The 13,034-nt window shown below is 47.3% G+C and overlaps 1 protein-coding gene across 1 annotated transcript; it reads right to left on the reverse strand.

Annotated features, from left to right (window-relative positions):
- Positions 1–603: 603 nt before the first annotated feature.
- On the reverse strand, positions 604–7,576 carry LGALSL (galectin like). The gene is made up of 5 exons (XM_068153104.1): positions 7,294–7,576; positions 7,044–7,115; positions 6,812–6,900; positions 6,106–6,283; positions 604–2,968 (listed from the first exon to the last, which is right to left on the reverse strand). Exons 1-5 carry the CDS (start codon positions 7,324–7,326, stop codon positions 2,825–2,827), a joined length of 516 nt encoding a protein of 171 aa, XP_068009205.1. The 5' UTR covers positions 7,327–7,576; the 3' UTR covers positions 604–2,824.
- Positions 7,577–13,034: the final 5,458 nt, after the last annotated feature.

The following is a 13,034-nucleotide window of genomic DNA, read 5'->3' on the forward strand; positions in this document are numbered from 1 at the left end:
GGCAAAACCAGAATCAGGTTCAAAAAAGCATTTTCCTGAGACAGAAAACTTCTGCAGTGGGAACAAATGGGAGTGTCCACCACAGGAAGAGGGGTGAGGCAGCGTCCCTGGGCTCCTGACAGACATCACTGAGACACTGGTGCATCAAATTCACCTTGGCATTCCTGGTGCAGGCACTGTGCTATGTGAGACAGAAAAAGTCTAAGGGCTGTGCTAACCTACCAGGAATCCCAAGCAGCTGAAATTTCATCTCAGACAAACTGCTTTTCTAGGCTCCAGAGTAAAGGCATAGAGGGGAACTCTCTACTGGTGTGCCATCAGAGAGATGCTCTTTTGGGTTTATGCTACTGTAGGGCCATGGCACTACTTATTCTCTCCAGCTCCCTACTTGTAGCCTCTCTCCAGCTCCCTACTTGTAGCCACCAGACTAGCAAAACAGCTTCAGGCAATGGCACTAAGAAAACCTGGTTTTCCATAGCTAGCTAGAGAAAGTGCTAGACAGGGAGGGCGCTATGTGTCTCTCCAGATAGAATTCATCTTCTCCCTGCATTTGCTTTGGTACCAGAGCATTTCCAAGCTGGAGAAAAATCCAAACACTTCATGTAGAAGCACCTTTCCCTTGGATTTTTATTATCATCATCATTTTTAAGAATGTATTTTGTACCGAAACACTGTCAGCATTCTGTATACAATGGAAAATGAAACAGTCATCATGTAAAAGAATTAAAAACAAAGCAAGACAGGAACTCTTCATATCAGGATTCAGTGTGGAATACAAATAGAATCTGATGTGGCTTAAAAGCCACACACCAGATAAAAAGATGTGGGAAACGCCGGGCTCTCTCTTATTTGGAAAAAGAAGGAAAAGTCAGGGAATGTCAATGTTAAGGCTGAGAATTCCATTTTTATCTTGCATTTCACAGGTGGCAGCCTGATTTTTAACCTGTCAGCAGTAGCAGCAACACCCCCTTGGCTTTACAAAGAGATTTGTACTTGCATGAAATAAGAATCAGGCTGCTATGCTCAGAGGACTCTAATTGACCTCAACAGGCTTTGGCCTAGAGCCACATCTGGAATTTAAGCTTGCAGCCTAAGGCTTCTTAACTGCAGGCCAAATTAGCACAAAATGAGGCTTTGCAACCCTTAACTTTGGGTATTCCAGTTCCAGTTACTTTAAAATGCAGCTTTATTGAAGGTTTAACATAGTTCTGTTTGTGAGATTCTTCCCTCTTTTTTAAGTACTGTGCTACAAAGGATGCTTTTGATTTCTGTGTCTTAGAAATTCCCTATGTTACATGTTTTCAAAATTACCTAAATATGTGTTTATATCATGACCATAACTATTCAGAGAGACCTGCTACAGTCTGTTGTGAGCAGCCAGGGAAAAAAGTGTCTTTAGTCCTGAAGAAGTCAAGAAAAGTGGTTGTGTTCATTTATAGTGTAGCACAATGACTGTGTTTATACAGCAATACTTACTATTTTAAAAGCTACTTGAAAACTTATTATTCATGTGCAGTAGCTGATTTTCAAGCATTTATAACTTGGCTGTCTAGACAAGTTTTAATTGTCATATCAAAGGCTGAGTATGTTCTCAAACAAGTGCAAAACATCTCCCATCTCCCCTAGAAAGAGGCTGGTTCTCTTTCCAAACTAGGAGACTGCCAAATGGAACTTTGTTTTTCTCAGGTTATAAAATCACAATTAAAGCTACAAATTTGCTATTTTAAGGTTTTTTTTTAAATGGATCAACTTTAACTCAAACCTATCCTGTGCAGCAAAGTTAGTAAGCCCTGAAAAACAGTTTCTAGTGAATATAGAAAGAGTTATCCCACCCTCACCAGCTACAATGCCCAGGCTTTCCCAGGGGCTGGAGGGCTCCAGTAAAATGTAACTAAACGCTCAATAGGAAACAAGAGTTTGCAAGACTTTACCCAAAGAACCTAAGACATTTTGTACGTTCAAAATGTTAACACTTTGCTGTTCCTAACCATCAGGAAGATTGTTTGCTGTTTACTAATAATACATACAATGAGTATAAATAAATAAACTACAGATAAGCTTTGAAAATTGTATGAACAATACGTTGTGCAAAAACTCGTAACGATCTACATTCTATGCAAATACCCTGACTAAAATATACAGGCTGTGTCCTCACACCCTCGTTTGGTTTTTGCACAGTCCTCGGGCCAAATCGGCAGCTGGGAGCAATCAGCAGAATTCCATTGCAAGCCATGGAGGTGACACACCAGCAGAAGAGCTGGCCCCCCAGGTGTGTGCAAAAATCCCATAGAAATCATTGGGGATTGTGCTTGACTAAGGACTAGACAGTTTGATTGTACCACATTAAAGTGAGTGAGAGTTTTGCCATTGATTTCCATGGAACCGGGCTCAGGCCACAGGTAAGGACATCAGCACACGGCCCTGCGTTGTGCTACACTACTCCACTTCAGTGCAGAAACAATATTTGCAAAAGAAGAACTTCTTTTGTTGTTGTCACTGCTGTTCAATAACTGCTTTTAGCACTGCGCTTCAGAAATGGTGAGCTCTGAAACAAGGCTGCAAGTCTTTCTGAATCCATTCCCATTTGATTATCCGGCACAGGTGGGCTATTATGATCCAAGAAAAATGGCTCAACGTCTATTAACCAACAGTGTTCTTCATTAGGATAAACAGCAGCCTGGTTCATCGGCACAGGCGTGAAGAACTGCTCGTGGAAAAAGGAACAGGGCAGCCTTCCTACCATAGCTGTGTCCAGAACCGGCTGTCACTACTCCAGATGGATGATGGCACCTGAGCCGGTTTGGAATCTGCAGTCCTACCAAGCTCAGCCAAGTTTCGTAAGCTGAAGGTCTCCGTTTATCTTTATCGTGTCAATTGCTGACAGTGTTTCGATACGGTGGTAAAAATCAAAGAGCTGATGTCCATCCACAAATATTCTAAACCGGGGATGCTCGCAAAGTATCTCAACCTGGAAAGAAATAGAAGGATGAGGCATATTGTTCACTAGGTAACCGGGAAGTGACTTCACAGAACACAAAAGAGCAACTCCATTGGCCTTCTGCTTGTAATGTGTATGCTTAAACATTTTGCTACTCATGTGCCTCCTAACAGCCAGGGCCAAGACCAGCTGCCCCCTACAATACCAGTTAGACTATGATGGAACTGCTCATACTTGGACATTAATCCAATCTCACACTGTCATGGTGGGAAGGACTCTGGAACCCACTCACACTGCTATTAAGAGAGATTTTTGCCTCTTGGAATTATGCCAGAAATGGACTCAAACTGCTAATTACAGGGAAAAGAAATTCTATCTCCAACTGAAACCATGCACTTCTTGCTACAGAATATTTTTTGTTGCATAATGAGTGGGCAGTTCCCTCTGCAATGCTTTCCACACTTCCATTAGTTTACTGGAAGGGAGTGAACACAAGAGGAAGGATAGGTTTGTCCTCCCCTCCCACACATCCTCACATTGCTGCTGCAAAACTAAAAATCTTCTCTACTGTGGCTGCAGACAGCCCAGGACTCCCTGTTGGACCAGACTCCATACTGGGGCTGCAGTGGGGGAAATGCAGTGAAGGATGGTGTGGATGCAGCTAGACCATTCACACAAGGCATAAATGGGATCGGGGGGAATATAGCTCACCCCTCCTCCTGAAGCCCTGCAGAAATGCTCTGGAAAAGCAGAAAATTCTAGAGCTGAGCAGGCTTGGACAAATCAGGAGATTTCTGATGTTAGGGGTGGTTTGAGAGGGTGCCCTGTAGTTAAGATTTGCTAGAGCAAAAACTACACTCTACAATGGAATGCAATGAGTATGTACAAAATATACAGTATTTACAATGGTATAAAGATATTTACAATTGGCAAACAACATGAAACCCCACTAGTCAAAAGACCAGAGAAGTCTGTTCCACTGCCCTCCTAAACCTCCCTGTCCCAAGAGAAAGAGAGAAGTTGAGAGAAAGCAGTGGGTTAGACTTATCCCAAGGTCAGCCAGAAGAACGTTATCTTCTCCCCAGTGAAGCAAACCAGCCAAGATCAGAAGAGAAGAAAAAAGGAATGGGGATGGAAATGAAATGTGAAGAATTGTTATGATACAGCTTCTCTTATCCCATTTATCCAATGAATTTGTTTAAAATAATCTTTTGTTCTCCTTTTTACCCAATAGTGATTTATTTGTATTTTTCTACTTTTCTGCTCAAAATCTGCAGCTAAATTTTAAAGGTATAGCCTAAAACTACCACAGCTGCCCCAGCAGGAATCTGACATATGAGGGCACAGAACATGAGCTTCTTGTACAGGCCCTCGGAGACCTCCAGGTCTGGATAGGTTAATAGGAAAATCTGTAGGGAAGTCACATGTAAATCCTGGGCCATTCCAAGAGGCCCGTAGTCTGGAGTGAAGTGCTACTTCCAGGCACTTGACTCTGCTGCTATTACAGCATTGCAGATGGGAACATGGACAGTGACAAACCGATTGAGCCAAAGCTCAGCTGACTTAAGGAACACTGCACTGGGAGAAACGGCAGCAGACAGTCCAGGAGGAGAGATCTTAAGCTCCTAGGGACCTGGTAGTGTACCACATAAGAGGGATGTGCCTGTGCTGCCTCATAACTCCTGTGTTACTGCAGCAGGTGCATCCAGCCCTAGGCCTGGTTATGTAAAAGATCTGGTTAGCCTCAACACTGCTTACGATCCACTTTTTCAGATCACCCTGGGCCATGCCAGAATGATAATTGGACTGGATCACAAGTAATTGGAGAGAACACTTAATGGTCTAATTTATTCACTAAGAGGGCACCATCAAAGGTACAGAGTCAACTGGAAGCCAAAATTCCATTTGTGCATTTAGGAAAAAAAAGAAGGGGGAAAAAAGAAAAAGAACAACTCCCTTTCCACAGTATCTCATGTCAAACATGTAATATTGCTGTCTTCTAATGTCAAATGTCATTAGTGGGACACCCAAAAAACATGCTATGGGTAATTTGTCTGGCTTGTCTGAGGGCCTGGCCACCACCCACTGCCAAAGCAGGACCCAGCCTCCAAGCCCTTTCAAGTGCATTTCCCACACGCACCAAAGGGTGTTGCCAGTTCTGATGGAAGAGTTTGTAGAAGCAAGTAGAGCACAAACAATTTGCAGCAAACCCAGTCGTAAACACCCCTCTTAGAGCCCAAGTATCTGGGGAGATGGTGAGCTTTTGGGGTTGGGAGAGATTATCTTGGGGGCAAGAGGGATTAAGAGAGTTTGGCAGCTGGTCAAAGCGTTGGCATTTAGCAGAGGGGGCCAGCAAGGTTTCATAAGAGGGATGGGGAGGAGAAGGAGGGGGTTTTCTGGGTCAGCCGCATGGAGAAGGCATGCAGCCTTTTTTTCCTCAACACTGTGAAGCCACGGAGAGCAAAGTGGCCCTCTGCAGCTGCGTACTTTGTTAGTCCTGATTTGCAAAGACATCTTCACATAACCATAAACACTACAGCTGGGAATTTGCTTCTAGGTCAATCCAGTCCATCCCTTGCACCACAGCATTTCCATGTACACCATTTTCAAGTGACTACACACTTCAGTTTGACAGAAAATTTAATCCCAGGGTTCAGAAAAGAATACCACTACTGCTTAGATGTATAATCTGCTAACAGGAAAGGCTATGGTCAACTTCAGTGTAACATCCCTGGAGACAGAGGATGAACAAGATCCTTATTAGCTGCACTAAATTGCAAACACCATCCATTACAAAAACAACCAACACATACAGCAGTCCCCCAGAGTATTTATATTCCCTCAGTAACGCAGTAATAACATAGAAGTATTTCTTAATTTATAGCTTTAAAACTTAGATCAGGAAGACAGCATTGCAACCTCCAACTTGTCATAGCACCCTGGTGAGGTGTTCACAGCCTGCTCTGAACTGCCTGCAGATGCACGCAGCAATTGGAATCTCCACACAACTTCTGATCAACACCAGCGATTCAGCAACTGGTGTCTAAACCAGAGAAGTGTGGGCTGGACTGTGATTTCATGAGGGGGCAAGCCAGGTTCTGCTGCAGCTCTGATCATGTTACACTTTATCAAGATACAGCGCATGCTGCTGTCATCCCTGTACTCACCCTAAAAGGCTGGTCTGGTATAAAGGGAAAGTAGGGGATAGACGATTGCTCTTCTCCCCATTCTCCAGCAACACAAGAGTTTCTGACGAACTGTCTGTCTGTAAACACAGCTTTCAGTTCAATGGCTACATCCGCAGGAGGATCTTCTGACTCTCCGCAAGTCAGACTGATGCCAAAGCTGCAACACAAACAGAACGGCTCTCTTTCAGCCAGCAACCAGCAAAGAGGCCCCAAATGCCACCGCTCTCATGGCGCAGCGTCTTAAAGCCATTGACTTTTAGCGACATGAGGGGGAGGGAGACGGGGAGGTAATGTGACAGCTCAGCTCATTAGGGGAATGCTCTGAAAGTTCAGCAGGGACAAGAACATGGTTATAGCTCATATATATCTATATATGTGCATGTGCATATATGTGTGTATATATATGTATACATATATGCTCTGTATGTTCCTTCACTCCCAAGCGAAATAAATGTTGGGAAACGGGATCCCTCAAAGAAATGCCCCCTCTATGGGTCAAAGGAGAAATCAGCACGCTATATTTAAAATGATAAAAATAATCCCTCTCCAGAAAGGAGGGATCCGTGTGTACGTGAATGTCTGTGTGTGTGTCCTTATCCCCCCCGGTCCGTCCCCCCCCCCCCCCCCCCCCATCTCCTCCCCGGGCCCAGCACCCCCGGGGCGGGCAGCCCTCCTCGGGTGTTACCTCTCGGGATTGAGATCCACTATTCCCATAACTAAGATCTTCTTTCCTGGCCTCATTCCTCCTTTGATGTGCCCACAGAAGGGGACGATCTGGAAAGGACAGGGGGGAGGGTGGCGAGGGTCACTCCGCATCAGCAGCGGCCGCCGTTGTGCAGCCGCAGGGAGCGGGGGTAAAGGGGTTAAAAAAACCCTACAAATATATCCCCCCCAAACCTCAAATAAAGGTAATTTACCAGGCGAGGGAAGCACAGATCAGCTTGCACCGGGGATCCCAGTGAGTTGTTTAAATGCCCGTCCTCTATTTTCTGCAGGTAAAAAGGAGAGCGCTGAGGCAGGGGCAGGTACATCCCCTCCCGTCCCCCTCCCGCAACCTTCCGCAGGTGCCCACCGTGCGGGGCCTACCCTGCCCTGCTCGTCGCCCCCCACCCCGAAAAGGCCTCTCCCCATCCCACAGCCCTAGGGAGGAGGCAAAGCAGCACTCACCAGCGCGTCCCGCTCGGCCACGGTCCCCGCCATCTTGTGGAAGCGACGGCAGCAGCAGCGCTGGGGACGGGGCGGAGGGGAGCCGGCGGGGGCGGGGGAGAGGGAGGGAGAGAGGGGGGGGTCTGTGTGGCAGCTCCGGTGGCTGAGGGGCAGCGGCGGAGCCGGAGCGCAGCCGGTGCAGAAGTAGGAAGGCGAGGAGGAGGAGTAGAAGGAGGTGGTGGCCGGCTCTGCCTCGCCCGGCAGGGAGCCCAACCCCTGGCCCGGGGGGGAGCCGGGCAGGGCGGGGGCTGCTGCTGTTGTCGCCGCTTCCTCTGCTCCGTAGCCTGCCCCGCGGCGGAGCCCGGCCCTGGGCGGGGAGACTCCGTTTCCGCGGGTCTGGCCCCGCTGGAAGGTGGGAGGCTGCTGGCACCGGGGAGGAGTGGCGGTGGTGGGCCCGGGGTAGGCCATCGGGATGGCGGGCGCCCGGGCACCCCTCACCTGGGGCCAGCAGGTGATGAGTGCTTGGGGCTGGAGAGGGGCCGGGAGCGCCCTGCTGCCCGCGTTTCAGGGACCTTGTTTCGGAGCTTGGACACCCTGGCGGAGAGTATGAGCCGGGCATCTTGGGTAGCGCTCCTTCTCCAGAGGTGAGAGGTGGCTTCAGTCCCCCGGAATAGAACCCTCAGACCCGCTTCCATCCAGGCAGCGTGCCCTGCCCCGTGGCCGGGACCCTTGGAGGGGTCGTGGAGGTTTCGTAGGGGTGAAGTGCCCGAGTGGCCGCTTCAGTGGGACACGTGTCCTGCTGCAGGGTGCAGGGCCTCTGACAGCGGGCAGCCGCTGAGTGTGCTGCGGGGCAAATTGCAGCCTCTTGGCCAAGCCAGGCAGCAGCGCCTTTGAAATCCTCCCCGCCAACCTCTTAATGAGAGACTGTAATTGCATAAGTCGGTCGGCTCTCGATGGCTCGTTACAGAACGGGAACACCTATTTACATGCAGTGGCCTTAGTCAAGCAACGTGGCAGTGCCTGTGGGTGTCCTCAGCTAAGAGCATGGCGAAGCTCTGACCAAGGCCACCACCGTGCAATGCCAGGGATCCCATGCTTTTTGCCACAGCATGGGTGACTTGTCTGGGCAAACATGCTTTAATGATCCTCTTGATGAATTGAAGGTCCTGGAAGGAGGTGGGAATTGGGTTGTTGGCTTTTTTTTTCCTTGCTTCCTCACTGCTGGGATTTGGTGGCTTGGAGATCTCTTCATGACATAACACAGTGACTGCTCTTGGCCTGCTTTCTGCAGGACCTCGCACAGATTGCTTGGCTTTTTGTGCCTCTTACCTGCACATTGGGTTGGTGAATGTCACTGGCCTTCCTTGTCTGAGGTGCTGTGAGGATTAATTACTCAGTGTTGAGCAAAGTGGAGTGGAAGAAACGAAGTCACTGTAATATTTAGGGTTTCAGTATGAAGTCCATTGGGAAACACTTGCAATCAGTAGGTGATGCCATTTGAGAAATACATAGCTTGAGTGTAAATACAGATTGTGCAAGTGTTTAGATGCTTGGTTACTTTTTCAGCAGTGCCTACTAATTTGGGCACGTTTTCATCTCTGGATGCCCAGCTGGAGGTAGGCCATAGAAGCTTACGTTTGTGTATACACTTTTGCTGGAAGTCATGTACTAGACTCATGGCTTCTTTAGTTGTACCAGCACAGCTGGACATGACAGCAGTGGACATCCTTGTGGCCCTGAAGTTGGCATGGGAAAACCACTGGACTGTTTTCTTCATGCCAAAACACTGGATGTCAGCTGTTACCACGTGGAAAAACACCTTCCTCAAATACTGTCAGGAGACTGAATTCACAAACAGCACCATTAATGAAACCATCGCACATTAGAAACAGTTGGCTTTCCAGCGGTGAACTGAGTGCCTTCACCAATTCACCACAGAGAAGAACTGAAGTTAACTTGACAATTTTGTCCTCCTGAAATCTGCATTCCTTATATTTTTTTTTTCCCTGTTGGCCTAAGAAAGAAGAGAAATTACCCTGGAGTTTTTAGCTTTTGTTTAGCGGCGCAGCGTTATACGGTGCCCAAAGAGCGGTTTGTGGAACACCGTGTCTTTGCTGTACAGGGAGAGACTTTATTGGATAAGATTACATTTACAGGACGTAAAATCAGGCCAGACAGTTGTTTGTGCCAAAGCATGCAATCTCAGGAGGAGAGAGGTTGTTATTATGTCTTTGTTTTGAAGCTGGTTTTAATTGAACTGTTAATTTCAAAATAATTAAATAGCAAGCCTCGGCCCCTTGGCTGGCTCCCTTTGCCTTGTCTTTATCTTTCTTTTTTTCCCCTTTTTGGTCATCTGTTACAAAAACTAGCACATGTGCAACATGTGGCTATGGAAAGACTGACTGGAACAACCTGCAGTATGAAACTGCCATGGGGAGGGAGGACATTCCCATGTTTTTAAGGCATTGGTAATCTGTGCTTTTCCATTTCTGGGCCATGCTTTCCTCTCACTTCATAACAGCCCAGGTGAATGTGGAAAATACTCTCTGTGCCACTGTCCTGCTTGTGCAAATGCTGTTCCTGTGGTTTCTCCTAGGCAGGAGAACTTATTTCTGGAGAAGGACTACTTGCTGCAGGAGAACTACTTACTTCTGCACTGCCCAGCACTCTATGGAGCAGGGTTGCATCTCAGGGCAGTACTATGCCTCCCACCTGCAGAGGAGCTAACCTTGAGACGTAGCTTCCCAGAAGGTTCACCTCTGCAAAGGGCTGCAGGGTGAGTGTTGCCATCTAACCTCCTGCACTTGTTCTTCTGAAAAAGGGAAATGTCTGAGCTGAATTTGTTCCCTCAGCTACGCATTCCTTGTTAAATCATCAACACAAAATGGGCCCCATTCACTGTTTCTTTACCATGAAGGTAGTGGAACACTGGAACAGATTGCCCAGGGAGGTAGTTGAAGCCCCATTTCTGGAAATACTCAAGGGGAGGCTTGACAGGGCTCTGGGCAAACTGTCCTAGCTGAGGATTCCCCCCCTTACTGCAGAGGGGGTTGGTCTAGATGACCTTTGGAAGTCCCTTCCAACCCAGACCATTCTGTGGTTCTGTGATTCTATGATTGATACCAGCCTTTTCAACAGGGAAGCTCTTGGTGTTTTATTCTTGAGGGCCTGAGCTTGAAGATCTTGTGGTAGTAGCAGGAACCACATGATAAATACTTGTGCTTCACTGAAATAACTCTTAGGTGTAAGTTACTGACCTTGACTGCTTGACCAAGTACAAAATCCCTTGTGTGTAGGTATTGCCTTCTCTTTCTGGATACATACAGCTCAGTGGGAACCTTTGTGGTGTAAAGTTGTAAAAAAGGGAAAGAAAAGTGTGAAGATTCAAAAGAAGTGGCATGGCGTGAACACCATTTGGGAGCAGTTAATGATGTGCCATGCCCAGCCCAGCCACCAAAACCATTGCTGAGAACTGCCAAACCAGAACTTCATCTTAATCCCAATACCTTGTATCTTGCAGACACTCCCTTTGATGATTTAGAAAGGTGTATCTTAATTCTTAGCCAGCCTTCACCGGAAAGGAATGCAGCACAATGGCAGTTTTGGTGTGGTGTAATTACCCTGCCTTTCTTGCCCCATTACCACTGACATGGCTCTCCTCACGCTTGGGTTTATAGCCTGACTTGTACAACCTCTCTGGTTTGTTTTACCTTTTTTAATGAGGTTGGTGAGCTGATGGGAGGTGTTGGCTGGTTTCGTGGAAGCTTCCTTTGATTTCTGGGTTGCAAGGCACTCAAGTCCTGGTTTTTGTAGGACTTGGAAAAAGCTGAGTAATACAGTAGAGGAGAAGGCTTCCGAATAGGGACAATTCAGTGATTGGAGCCAAGTATGTAACAGTGCAGAGGAATTCCTCCTTTTCAGAATCACAGCAGTAAAACTGCAGTGCTGATAAATAATTATTTGGATTGGGTGGGGTGGGTATTTTTTTGACCTTTGTATCTTTGCCACTGCAAATCCTCAGGCAGAGGTCTGGGAGACCAAACAGTGCCGTGCATAAATTGCTCTGGGCAGGTGCCAAAGGCAGGGCTTGGGAGAGGACAGTGGTGATGATGTGTGGCAAGGGGCTGGAGAGCAGAGTGGGAGATACTACACTTGACCTTTTGCTGTGTGGCTTCGAAGTGTCCTGAGGATGGATTCCCCTGGCAATGTGTACTGAGTCTGAAGCATGGGGTGCCACATACCTGTGGAAATGTTGCCAAGCCTGCCCTCCCACTCTCACCCGTGGGAAAGCTGAGTGATGGTTATCGATAGGGACAGCGTGGGGAAGGCGTGCAGCCTGTCTTTGTGCTTGCACAAGCTACTGCTGTCACCTCTTCATGGACAGAAGAGGGAATCCAGGGCCAGGAGCAGCACCTTGCTCTTGACATTTATTTAATGTGGCTTCCTTGCTTTGTCTTGGCCCCTAAATTGCTCTGATCAGAGCCTTCACCCTCAGGGGTTCGAGCTCTGGCTGTGCACGAGTCCTGCGGAGAAGTCAGATTTCCGGGGTGCTCAGGCTGTGTAAACTGAAGTTCAAGGAGATGGTCCTGTTGAATGAGTCACTTGGTGCAAAGCACTCATGTCTCAGAAATATTGTCTTGTACAGTGTTTACTGGAGTCTGTATCAGGAGCCAAGGGCACATCAGATAAAGCATTACCTGCTGCTTGAAGGCAGTCCGTGTTCAGGATCTTTTAGGTCTTCCACTCCTTTCTGCAGAGAATCAATGCCCAGATGCATCAGAGGCTGGTCTTCTCTGCTGTGTCTTATTTGGGACTTCTTTGTTATTCTTATAATTCCACAATTATATTGTGAGTCTCATAGTGCTGGTTCTCTAGTCGTTCAGTTTGGTCATTTCACAAATACCTGGCTTGTAGTTTAATCAAGCTCTTGTCTTTTTAAGAGGCAGTTTTGGACAGTTTGGCTGCTGTCCTAAGAGCTGAAATCTAGTGACAAATGAAAAGAATTATTAAATACACGTATTTAAAAGTCTTGTGAGTTTTCAGTCCAGTCTTGTGCTTTTAAAGATGGGGATTCATGTATATGATGCATCATATCTGCCAGATGACACAGAAGAGGATTGCTCAAGGGCTTTTACTCAGAAGTATCAGCATATCAGAAGATCTTTCTGTGTACGTTTTTAACAGCTATTTAGCCTTTTTTCTCTCTGTCCCCTAGCAGAAGGTGGCCTCCTTCATCACTGTGGCCCAGGGAGACGTGCAGACGTAGGATGGAACTGAGTGCATAGGCCACAGGCACAGGCGTTTGGAATCCAGGGAAAACCACACCCCCCCCGAGTGAGGCACAGTGGCTTGGAGACCCTCTTGCGAAGCAGGTGGCAGCATCACGTTGCTGCTGATTGGAAATCCCAGCCACAGCTTTCCTGCTAACCTGCTGACAGAGAAGTGCAGACCATAGCTGTTGAGTACCTTAAGGCAGGACTGAGCAGAAGTCAGCTGGGATTCCCAGTTTCCTGGGGCCAGAAGAACTTATCTTATGGCTGCAGTTTGCAGAAATTATTTTTCCCTCCCTCAAAACTCTTAGACTTCACTAGGCTGTGCCTGTGCTTCAGGCTTGTCTGTGTTCTGCCATTCCTAGATGCTGTTGAGGCAGCTGCCTGGAAGAGTGTAATAAGACATACATATATTTTATATTTTGTATTCTGGTGGTGGTCTCTTCAGACACCACCATAACTGCTTTGCAAAGTGTATTTACAGGTCAAGGG

Source organism: Melanerpes formicivorus, unplaced genomic scaffold, assembly GCF_026170545.1.
Source record: "Melanerpes formicivorus ecotype bairdi unplaced genomic scaffold, bMelFor1.0.p_v2 SCAF_25, whole genome shotgun sequence".
NCBI lineage: Eukaryota > Metazoa > Chordata > Aves > Piciformes > Picidae > Melanerpes > Melanerpes formicivorus.